At 37.9% G+C, this 12682-nt stretch overlaps 1 protein-coding gene across 3 annotated transcripts in view; it reads left to right on the top strand.

Annotated features, from left to right (window-relative positions):
* Positions 1–12682, top strand: part of DAPK1 (death associated protein kinase 1) — an 86971-nt gene that overhangs the window by 71729 nt on the left and 2560 nt on the right. For all 3 annotated transcript variants that reach the window (XM_072359907.1, XM_072359909.1, XM_072359908.1), the window contains 7 exons: positions 204–281; positions 1365–1587; positions 4847–5035; positions 6681–6878; positions 9344–9482; positions 10747–10867; positions 12044–12232. In XM_072359907.1, coding sequence (XP_072216008.1) covers positions 204–281; positions 1365–1587; positions 4847–5035; positions 6681–6878; positions 9344–9482; positions 10747–10867; positions 12044–12232 — 1137 coding nt within the window. The remainder of the gene's footprint in view (positions 1–203; positions 282–1364; positions 1588–4846; positions 5036–6680; positions 6879–9343; positions 9483–10746; positions 10868–12043; positions 12233–12682) is intronic.

Raw genomic sequence — 12682 nt, 5'->3', positions numbered from 1 at the left:
AGGAAACAGGAATTCCAGTGGGTATCGACGGTGTAGTCAGTACAGCTTCATTTATTATTTTTCTACCTCTTCTCCCTGACTCATCTCTGTCTGACAGTAATTATTCTATTGTTGCCTTAACCAGAGTTGATCTGTGTTGCACATAGCTTTTTATTGTGGGTAAGAGAGGAAGAAACTGCAGCTAATGATTTATCTTTCAACAGGATGGGAAAACAGCAGAAGATCTTGCCAGAGCAGAGCAGCATGAACATGTAGCTAGTCTGCTTGCAAGACTTAAAAAGGTTGGGAATGTGTAAATTTTAACAGAGCTCTTCATGTTTTTAAGATAGTAGAAGCAGTTTGAATATGGGAAATCATAAGATCATTCACAAAAGTTACTCTAAAAACCTCATTACTCAGCTCCCATGAGTAGAGTATCTATGTCTAATTGCTTCTTGCTGGTGGAAGAGAGCAAGATGAGATTTGTTTGTTCTGTGTGGTTATTCTTGTTGCAAAACAGTGGTGATGGGTAAGCTTAAAGTGAAAAGCTCTTCAACTTTAGATTTGGAGAAAACACCTGAATATGCGGAGGAGACTGCAGCTTTGGAAGAGCTAATGAAAGCATCAAGAGGGCAAGCAGTGAAACTACAATTAAGTAGGGAAGAAGATTTATTGAGGCCTGGGAGTTAAAAGGAAAACAAGTCTAGAGGATTTGAGCTTGCAGTAGGGGGGGTAGAAATTTAGAAGGTTGGAAGAGGTCTTTAATGGGAAAAAACTCTGTGGGAATTGACATGTAAGATTGATCTGGGTAAGGTAGTATTTTGGTTGCAAAAAAAAGTGAAGTGAAAATAAACAGGCTTTTGGTGGAGAGAATAAGATAATTCTCCTAAATATGAGAATTATAGGAGAAGATAACAAAGAAAAAGGGAAGATGCATGACGAGTTTTCAGATTGCTCAGATGATTGCTGTCATTGCAAAATAATTCAGGCCTGCGTATATGCTATATAAGCTTAAACATACTGATTTATGCTACTGAGAATCACAGGTAAGGAAACAGGGAACTGAAAGAAACTATTCTTTTCTCATTTGTCCTCTATCATGTTTCAGAATGATCCCATTCACTGATGTTGATTCTGAAACTATGCATGATTTTCATGACAATTAAAGATCATTCTGGACAGCAGCATTTAAGCTGTGTTTTGGTTAAGTATCCCTCCTCCTCTGGCAGTGATTGATCACTTGCATGATGGAGCAGATGGGAGAACTGATCCAGATGAACACTAGCATGGCCTAAAAGTTTTACTTAAATCCTAGGTTTTGCATTTGCTGGGAGGCAGAAGTTTCCTGCTGCACGCTCTGATTTCTTCTTTATACTCATTTTTAGGATACGCACAGGGCGCTTTTTATCCAGCAACTGCGGCACACACAGAACCCACAGCCTCGGATTAAACTGAAGTTGTTTGGACACTCTGGCTCTGGGAAAACAACTCTTGTGGAGTCACTCAAATGTGGCCTAATACGAAGCTTTTTCCGAAGGCGTAGGCCTAGACTCTCTTCCACAAATTCAACCAGATTCCCCCCATCTCCTTTGTCTTCTAAACCTTCAGGTATGACTTTAACATTATACCATTTAAATAGTAACTCATTTTTCATCTACAGAAGTCCAAACAAACATTTGTTAACAGTGCTGTAAAAGACAGAACAGCCTATCTGTGTAAGGAATTAAAGCAAAGCACAGATGGTATTGACTTCTCTGCATGCAAACTCATGCCAAAAATAAGAGATAAGAGGAGCAGTGGTTGTGCAGAATGAAGAGTGGTTCAGCTTCTCTGTACTATTGTGGTGTGTACGTGAGCTTAAGCAGAGGACTCTTTTTTACAAAGAAGTCTTAAGCTGCAAATATCAGTTTCATAATGGGATTCTGCCATCATGGTTTTGGACTTAAGTTTAATCGCCATTTTTTGTTTAAGTGCAAATTCAGTGTAGAACTAACAGTTGCTGCATCCTTAGATGATCATTAAATATAACCATGGATACATAGAGAAGGATTTTCATAAGGCACTTAGATCAGCCAAGTGGTTTCTAAAATTGTCTCTAATCAAAATGAAAAAGAAGCTATTCTAAAATGAAGTACACAAATGGTAAGGACACCTTGCTCATGAAGTGCATGTTGACCTGTGTAATGTGAAAAGAGCTGCAGGATGTGGAGAAACTATTCAGATTTATACATCAACATGTACCTCATTCTGGAAGAGCCCATAGTTGTGGTAGCAAACCAGAAAGAGAGGACTGTTTGTTGTAACACTGAAATGCTGTGCAAGGTCTACAAGCTAATCAAGCAATTTGAAGGGCTTGAATTTATATTGCTGTTCAGAAATAATCTTATTATCTAAGTTTCAGATTGGGTCGGTGTTGTCTTTTTCTTTAGAAACCTTTGGGTATTGCTTGCAGTTTTAGCATTATTCTAAATAATGTTAGAGCAAGTGCTTGCAATAGATTTCTTCTCCACTTCCTTTCCTGTTATCTTTGGAAACTCTAAGGTAATTATTACGACTTATCAAGATATCCAACATAGATTGTTACTATGTTTGCTGTTCTTTTATCAGAAGGCATTAATATCTGTGGTGGTGACAGAATATATAAATGAATTAAATAAATCAAGCAGACGTTCTTGCATTATTTAACATAATTCACTGTGCTGTACAAGGGGAGGCTAACTACACAACAAATATCAGTTCATGGAGGCAGTGCTAGAAGTTGACACTAAGCTGAGTGGTGCAGTTAGTATGACAGAAGAAAGGGGTGCCTAGACACTGGAACGGTCTGCCCTGTGGCTGTCCCATCCCTGGGGGTGTTTGAGGCCAGGCTGGATGGAGCCCTTGGCAATCTGATCTTGTGCTTGATTTTGTGGTTGACAACCCTGCCTGCAGCATAGGCATTAGAACTGGATGACCTTTGAGGTTCCTTCCAAACCAATCCATTCAAAGATTCAGTGAAGGTTTTGACTGAAGACACTTCTAATATCACTTGGTGCCAGAACCAGAGAGTAATCTAATGCTGTCATACCATCATAAATTGAAAGTCACTTAAACTGTCAGTCATCCTGCTTGAAAAATCACCATAAAAGGAGCATTCATTTGAAAATAGTTTATGTAGAACATTACACTTGAAAATTGAGCAGTGCTGTTCAAGTGAATCTGCTATGCAACATCACTTTGTTTCGATAGCTGGTCATTTTGGATGGAGATCACTATGTAACTCATGGATAATGTTCTGAATGGAGCGTTAGAATCTGAGATATTTAAAGCAGTCCAGTTTGGAGGATACTTGACAACATGTTTATGTTTTTGAAAATTTGTAAGTGTGAATTCACTGTATTTAGTTCATGTGAGCCTAAAGATTTAAACGATCTACCAAAAGATCAAACATTAAAGTTTTTATTGTACTACTGATACATAGTTTCTTAGAATTCAGCTTCTAATAGAGGAAATGAATATTTACTTTCTCCACTAGATGGTGGAAGTGAACTGAAAAGCCCTTTCTCCTTTACAGAATCTGCAGTGAGCACAAACTAAATTGCTTACAAGTAAAATAATTTCACTTAAGGGCCTGCTTTTCTCCCACACCTCCTCAGAAAGAGTTATTATACAGTGTGTCTGAAACACTGTGTAGAAGAAACAGACCAGGAGATTTTGGTCAGTGCTTGGCTGAACATGAGACAGCAGTGTGCCCAGGTGGCCAAGGCAGCCAGTGGCATGCTGGCTTGTATCAGAAATGGTGTTGTGTCAACATTAACACTTTCAACTCCCAGTGCACTACGTAATGTTATGACGTGGAGTACCAGTAACCAAAACTCATAAATTCGTGACATTGTCAGTAGGAGCAGGAAAGTGATCATCCCTCCGTACTCAGCACTGGTGAGGCCACTTCTTAAGTGCTGTGTTCAGTTTAGGGCCCCTTACTACAAAAGAGACATTGAGGTCCTGGAGCATGTTTGGAGAAGGGCAACTAAGCTGATGAGAGGTCTGGAGCATAGACCTTATGAGGAGCAGCTGGGGGAGCTGGGAATTCTTCAGTTTGAAGAAGAGGTGGGGGAAAGGAGAGATGTGCTCAGGGGAGACCTTACTGGTCTCTTTAGCTGCCTGAAAGGAGGTTGTAGTGATCTGGGTGTTGGCCTCTTCCCTCATGTAACTAGTGATAGGAGTAGAGGAACTGGTCTCAAGTTGCACCAGGGAAGATTCAGGCTGGGCCACTTTTCTGTAAGTGTGGTCAAGAGCTGGAATGGGCTGTCCAGGGAGGTGGTGGAGTCACCCTCCCTGGGGGTGTTCAAGGAGTGCTTAGATATTATGTTGAGGGACATGGCTTAGTGAGAACTGTTGGTGATAAATGGATGGTTGTACTGGATGATCTTGTAGGTCTTTTCCAAGCTTGGTGATTCTGTGGTATTTTTATCCTTATTTACAGAATTTAACTGTTCAAATGTGTAGCATTTCTATGCCAATAAAAATAGTTCATGCTATGAAACTACAACCCTTATTTATATAAAACAGTATATCTTTGTGATAGAAGAGCTTTAACTCTTGAAGTCTTTTACTTCCAAATTATTCTTTTCTGATCTTTCTTCCCAGCAGTATACATACTGTAGTGCACTAAGGACCAAATGAGATCATTCTAGTATTTTCCTTTCCAGCATTCAGATTAAAGATGCAGCTGTGCGTACTCGCAGCTTGCTATTCATCTTTCTTTGAAGAAAATTTGGGGTTTTTTTAATCAGCTTTTTCTTTTTGTCTAGCATACTTATTTTTAAGTGATATGATTGTAATTTTCTTATGATTTCTAATCTTATTTTCTTTTTCTCTGACTTAGTTTCAGTAAGCATTACAAATCTTTATCCTGGTTGTGAGAATGTCAGTGTGAGAAGCCGAAGTATGATGTTTGAGCCAGGCCTGACGAAAGGGGTATTAGAAGCTTTCGTTTCACCTGCTCATCACTCTCATTTCTCTGCTGATGATCAGTCCACGAAGGCCATTGACATTCAGAATGCCTACCTGAATGGTAAGTTGAGTTCTGAGCTGGCATGCCTCACTTCTGTGGAAAAAGTAATGCCTTGTAGTTTGTTTTTAGAAGTAAAAAATAAAATATATGACTTGGTATGGTAGTGACTGTGGTTTAGAATTCAACACTGGGGGGTGAAGGGTGTTAAAGAAGAAATTATCTGTGTGGAATTCATTACTTGTGAGACATGTAGTAATCATTTGTGTCCATGTGCACATGCTGAATTTATAGCATTACAAAGAAGTACTTTTGAGATGAGTTAGTGGGGTGGGAGGAAGGAGTTTGTTGTAATAGGAATAGGTTAGGACACTATCTACTAGTGTAAAGGTACCTACATGTGGATTAGAGATTCTGTCAGATTTAATACAGTCCTGTAGGCCCAAGTGTTCTTCCCATCTGCTTGAAGGATCTAACCATTCTCACCCCACAAGGGGGCTGGAACACATCTGGTGAGCACTGGAGTGGAACTTTAAGTTTAGTTTTTCTTGGAAAGCAAGTTAACTGTCCTGCAATTGGAACCAGTTAGCAGGAAGAGGGGACAGTCTTAGAAGATGTGTTAAAACAACAGTGAGCTGTTCAAGCAAAAGACTAATGTAGTCCTTTCTCTTCATCCAGTAGCATGTTTTGCATGCTTTAGCAGATTACAGTTCTGATGCTGAGTTTAAGTTTTTAATTTGGAGAGAGAAACCTACTTAGAAATTCAGCATATGTACACTGACACATTCTGTGACAAAACATTTGTCCTAGATGCTGAAGAGTTTGGTGTGTAACTAAAGCTTGTTCTTTGTATGGGCAGATTTCTTCTTTCAGTGTAATTTGAAATCAGGTCAAATTCTGCAGTGAAACAGAGTTGTGCCACAAACTGTCCAATTTTTTTCTTTCTCTATACTACCTTGATATTGAAGGAAAGTGTGTACGTTAGTGAACTCTGAATAGCTGTATTCATAACAGTAAATTTTAGGTATCTGGCATTTTTTTTTCTCCCAGAAGTTTGAGGTGCATCTCAATCAGCATTTATTTAAGTAAAGGTAGTATAGTTGTATCTGATTTCACACTAACCTGGTAGTGAGTCTGGGAAGTGCTGTGTAGAACAACATGCTAATAGTTTCCTCACCTAAAGCTAAGTAAAGCAGATCACAGAAAGAAGCGGTGTGCTGCTTCAGTCCCTAATATAGTGATTCTTCAGTCCTGTCTTACAAACATGATTTGAGTAACATAATTCTGTGAAGCAAAGTGGGTTATTTGAGAATATCCTTGGGTTGCTTTTAATACCAGCAATCACACTTAAACATAAATAAATAGAATTAAAATGCTTTTTGGAATTAGCAAAAAAAAAAAAAAAAAAAAAAAAAAAAGTTATATTTTGCAAGGAATCTCTCCTATGCAAGACAAAAGCCAGTTTAATGTGCAAGGCTGCATTGCATGTAAAATGCAGGTGTTTCCTTATGACATCCAGCTGTATGACTTAGAGAAGTGAATGTGAGAGAAGAACAAATTGTGAGGACCCAACTTCTCCAATTCCGAGACGGTCTGAGACTTCACCATTCCTTTTGTTCATGATTGCATTTACAGTTTTGCCTTCTGTTTGTCTTTCCATGATGAGTAGGTCTTCACGCTTACTTACGTGTGTTTGTCTGTTTTTTAGGAGTTGGTGATTTCAGCATCTGGGAATTCTCTGGGAATCCTGTGTATTTTTGCTGTTATGATTATTTTGCTGCAAATGATCCCACCACAATTCACATAGTGCTTTTTAGTCTTGAGGAGCCTTATGAAATCCAGATAAACCAAGTGACCTTCTGGCTTAGTTTCCTGAAATCATTAGTCCCTGTTGAAGAGCCAATAGGTATGTTATTTTGCTTGTTAATGAAATATCGTAGGAATATAAGTGTTTTCCTGCAACTCTGTAAATCCTCTCTGTTGGCTGCTGTTAAACATTTTCATCCTCTTTTATTTAAGCAAAACTGAATCATTGTTTCTCAGTAGTAGACAGTTTTATTTGTCGGACAAGCCTGAAGAATTTCATGCACTAGTTAGCCAATTGAGAAAGGTCACGAGGTACAGCACAAAGCTCTTGTGGCAAATGAAGTTTTATGTCAGATAAGCGTTCTGAAAACATGTTTAGGAATGTTGAAACCATTTAAGGCAAGTACAGGACATGCGGATTAAAATAGAGTTAAATCTAACTCCATTTAAATGTTTTTGCTGGTTAAATTAGTTTTGCAAATGTGAACAGGGCAGCATCATAGAATGGTTAGGGAAGGGACCATCTAGTTTCAGTCCTCTGCTATAGGCAGGGACACCTCCCTCTAGACTACATTGCATGAAGCCCCATCCAGCCTGGCCTTGAATGCTTCCAGGGAAAGGGCATTCACAGCCTCACTGAGGAAGCTGTTCCAGTGTCTTACTACCCTCACAGTAAAGAATTTCTTCATAATATCTAGTGTAAATCTGGCCTCTTCCATTTTAAAACCATTTTGCCCTGTCCTGTTGCTACCTGTGCTTATTAAAAATCCCTCCCCGATTTTCATGTAGGGCTCCTTCAGGTACTGGAAAGCTGCTAGAAGGTCTTCTCCTCCTCTAGGCTGAACAGCCCTACCTCTCCTCAGCCTGTCTATGCAGAGGTGGTGCTTCAGCCCTCTGATCATCTTCATGACCCTTCTCTGTACCTGCTCCAACAAGAATGTTGTTGCAGACTGGCGTTACCTTTCAGCACATGCCGCTCTAACCAGTTTAATTATATGACAGGCAAACTGATTAAATTACTTGGATTCTTTTCTTTAAAAGGTCTGTAGGTCTAGATATAGATACTATAATGTTCGGTCATGTTTTTAGCTAAGCACTGGTCTATAGTTTTATGGAAGAACTGGTTTGACTGATCAAAATGTTATCCCTGCCAAAGGATCTAACTCATCACTGATGGATGTTTATAAAAATTGCTAGGGACTCACCAGACAAGAATACTGAATGCTTACATAGTGCAGAGTATTGCCCCTCTCATTTTGTTTACTGCTCTGTTCTGTATGTATGGTCTCAGCATGACCAGCGATAATGATGAGCTAAAGGTCTGACCTTCAGTTTTCACCTCAGACACCTGCCTGTCTTTCATATTCCATTTTAGGTCACGATACAACATTATAAGTATAACCATTTGGATATCATTGACTTGTGATTCTGGAATTAAAAGCTCAGAAATGTGCAGAAACATATTAAAGCTAAAAATGCAATTAATTTGCACTGTTTGAAAGCTTTTTGTGTCTTAGTCTAGTAAGGAAACTTAGTTTGACTGAGCTAATACCATTACTTAGGCTCTTTGCTTAAATCAGTATTTATACTGATAAGCTCCATTTGGAGTATTTTTGTAGTATTTGACATTAGTTGGATAACTTTTGGTTTTACTTTCAGCTCCTAAATTATTGAGCTGAAAAAAACCAACAACAACAACAACAAAAAATCTACATCTGGAGAAAACCTAACTCAAAATGCTACAAAGATGGGAAATGTGACTATTTTTAAGAATGAATACAAGTTCTGTAGCTTAATTGATGAAAATGTGTTTCTGACTTGTAATGTTTTTGTCAGACAAAAACTGCAGAATTGGATGTACCATCATTCTTCTGAAATAATTGTCTAATTATGTCTCCTCGTTTGTGGAAGATCAGTCTGAGAAGAGATTGAAAATTCTGTGTTCCATGCTGTCACCTCATTCATGCCATTTGTATCTTTCTTTCTTTTTCATTCTTTTTCATGGTATCTGCCAGGCTTTCCTACTTAACTCTCTCTTAAGTGAGAGGTCACTGTTTGTGTAAGTACTGTAAAATAGCATTCATACCAACGTATAAATGTTGTAGACATTTTGTGTTCTACCTACATTTCCCCAGGCTTTACCTGTAGTGTTGAAGTAATGAGAAACCCTTTCAATAAGCTTTTACTTTTCTTAATTATTTTTCCTTACATTGTTGTAGACTGTAGTTAATAGATATATGGGTAGTGTTCTTAATTAATGTTTTTGTTAAAGCAGTAAGGGCACATAATGCCAGTATTTCTGATACTATCCAAGGATTAGAGCTATTAAAATTGGATATTATGTAGTTAATTTTATAGGTGGCTAACAGCCTGAAAAGCAATAGTTTCATTATGTAGAAACAGATGTAGCTGTGCTTAAAAGTTCATGAATCCACTGCAGAAGTGATTGCAGAAGTAATTGCTATCAAGAACAAAATAATGTACTTCTCCTTCCCTGGCTGACTGAGGAAACCATCTTCCTGGACATGTCTTGTAGTAAGGAAATGTTCTTGCTTCCATTTTTAGCATTTGGCGGAAAGCTGAAAACTCCACTGCATGTTGTTCTGGTTGCCACACATGCTGATATAGTCAATCTTCCTCGGCCTGCTGGAGGAGAGTTTTGGTATGATAAGGATATGTCATTCTTGAAAGAGATCAGGAACAGGTAAGGAGAGGATGTCAGTACTGGTGCATGTGTGAATTTCAAAGAAAGTATGCTATAATGCATAAGAATATGTAAAAAGTTTTTATTTGGCTGTAGCAATGTGATGTTTACAGAAAAGGATGTGTCTTATTTTGAGGATTTTTTTTTTTTTTTTAATGGGAAGTATTCAGGAAGCTTACTCTGTGTGGGGAAGGAACAGTTGCCAATTACTGCATTATCAACGAGTGAGCTGGCCTAAGTGAGCGTACCTGAGCAAGTAGTGCATAACATGACTGAGGCTCAGAATTCTCACCCTGAATTTGGGTTAGATCCAATGGCCAGTGTCAACAGTCTGTCTGATGGCCTCGTGTCAACAGTCTCAGAAAAGTGGGCAGTTCTGAGCTGCAACCTGCAGGAGCAAAAGAGGAAGCTTCACAGGGCAGCCACCTTTTAATGTGAATTGAGTTAGGTAGGACTGGTAGGAAAACAACTAAGCAAAATCTGGAGGTACTACTTATACACAGTTTCTGAGGAACTGGACATGGCGGAGTCACATACATGAAGATTAGCCAAAAGGTATTTAGTAGTCAGAAAAGCTTCTGAGCTTCTTGAGCACATGTCTGGAGAGCACGCTGATTATCAGTGACATGCAACGGAGAACTTTCACAAACTAAGAAGTATTATATAAGGTATTCACATATTTGCATTACCCGCAAAATAGGTAATGTGGTATCTCAATCAGTCGAGATGAACTACCACAACATATCTGTCCGACAGCACCAAAGCTTACACCCTTTTAAATGCAGATCATTCCAGAGCTAAGAAAACAAGTATGTGTGATTGAAAAGTTAAACAAAAGTAAGAAATAGAGCTAGTGTTTGTGTTGATGAAAACTAAGCTATTTTGAGTAGAAACTAAACAACAAATTTCAAGACCTTAAAAAAAAATAATAGTAATACCTGCTACCCACTATCTAGTAAAATATGTTTGTTATTACAAGTGCTGGGTAAGTGCTGGGATGCAGTTATACTTCATTTAGGACTCTTCAGCCTTCTTCCATTGGAAAGATAATAATTTACTGCCCATATATCTGCTTACAATCAAAAAGATTGGAGAGCAACTATTCTGTCTTTCCTTATAAAATATCCTACCATGATTAGTACTGCACTTATACATTATTCTTCAAAGGAAATCGAGTATTGTGCAATTTAAAGCTGAAATGCCACTGAATTAAGAAAATAGATAAGGGATTGAATAAACAGTGCTGTCCCTCTTTCTCTTTAAGATTTGGAAATGATCTTCAGATTTCAGAGAAGTTATTTGTGTTGGATGCTGGAGCATCTGGATCGAAAGATATGAAGCTTCTCAGAAATCACTTACAAGAAATAAGAAGCCAGATAATTTCTGTAAGTAATATTAATGGTCTAGTTTGTGCCAGCCAAAATGTGAAAACTTAGGATGAGAAATTTTTTTCTGTAAAATTATTTAATTTCAGAAATTAGAAATGAAGCAACAAATTATTGACATGAAAGATTCTGTCAGCGGTTCCAAAATTGCTGGCATATTGTGCAGGTGCCAACAATAGACTCTCTTTAAAAGAAATTATTGTGATTATCAGTTTAAAGCTATGTTCTTGTATTTTGAGTAGACAGATTGGACTCCAGTCCTTGTGCGCTTGTTTGTTTTATACCGTCTTATAGAAAAACTGAATGTATTTGATGCAAATGTTTTTCACTAAAAAGGGCTTGGGTTGAACACTGCCCATATAGATAGATAATATGTAGATTATTGTACTGAAAAGCTATGCAGTTGGATTTTTCATAGTTGTGTATGTATATATACGTATGAAACTAAGGGTAAAGTTGCCCTTAACTGCATGTAATTGCCATGAATCTACACAAACTTCAGTACTGAGGGTGACCAAGTCATTTCATAGTCTGTCATTTAAATTCTTCATATTAAAGACCTTCTTAACTGATGACATGCCAATAAAACGTTCTGCAGCTGCTTCTGTTAGGTATGAAAGGAATAATGAAATAACAGTTAATGGGTTGCTGAGTTCACTCTGTGGATTCAAGGAAGGTATTTTAATGGGATACAATGTAGCCTGATTAATTTTTTTTTTCTTTGACAGAACTTGATTTTGTTGGTTTTTTGGTTTTTTTTCTGTTTTTTTTTTTTTTCTTGTAGCAGTTTCCATTAGATGAAATTTGAGGGGACTTTGTTGCATGCAGATTGGGTGCTGTGGCTGGAGATTGCAAGAAATAGTCATCAGTAGTGACTAAAACAGTCAATAGATGAATATGCTGTCTGTACATATTCCCTGATATTCTGCAGTGTCGCTTATTGAAATAAATTAGTCCTGAACAGAAAGTGATGAGCACAGACTTCAGTTAAATGCCTAGCTGTTTCTAGAATGTATTTCATTAAGAAAAAGTAGATGATCTCACAAGTTCATACCAGGTAGAAGAGTAACAGTCCACCTTAAGGGGACTTTTTAGACATGTATATAGATCATGTATGTACTAGACCTCAGAGTTAGCAGAGTACAGTCACAAGCTGTTTTCTGTGCTTTTTGTAAGACTTGCCCACCTATGACTCTTCTGTGTGAAAAAATAATCTCTGTGCTGCCTTCGTGGAGAAAAATGAATGGACCCAACCAGCTGATGTCCTTGCAGCAGTTTGTATATGATGTACAGGAACAGCTTAATCCCCTAGCAAATGAAGATGACCTACGGCATATTGCACAGCAGTTGCATAGCATAGGAGAAGTAAGTGCTTTTTATCTAAACTATGCATTCTTGTTATCAAGGTACTTTCTGGCCGACTATTTTTTAATGGAGTGTAAGTAAATACCCGTATTTAATTCCTTCCACTCTTCCTTTTAAGACATTGTACTAGTGACTTGTTAATAGTGCTCCTTGTTATCATTATTGTTTTGGGGTATGTGCTCTATTCAACATTATTTCTGTGAGACAGAACTGCAGTTCATTGCTGTAATTGTAGCAACATGAAATACATAGGATATGCTACTACTGGTATCTTGAAATGGGTAGTGCTTAGCATGTTCACTTGAGGTGAGAAATTTGTTTGTCTGTTAGAAATTGAATTGTAGGAAAACACCTTTGCATAAATAGCTTTCAGAGCATTGGCTAGGCTTTAGTGCTGTTGGGCTCTGGTGGCTTTATTAATGGAAGACAAGAACAAGTTCTTAGTTCTGA

The sequence above is a fragment of the Excalfactoria chinensis genome, chromosome Z (genome assembly GCF_039878825.1).
Source record: "Excalfactoria chinensis isolate bCotChi1 chromosome Z, bCotChi1.hap2, whole genome shotgun sequence".
Taxonomy (NCBI): Eukaryota; Metazoa; Chordata; class Aves; order Galliformes; family Phasianidae; genus Excalfactoria; species Excalfactoria chinensis.
This window is presented reverse-complemented; position numbering and strand designations above follow the sequence as displayed.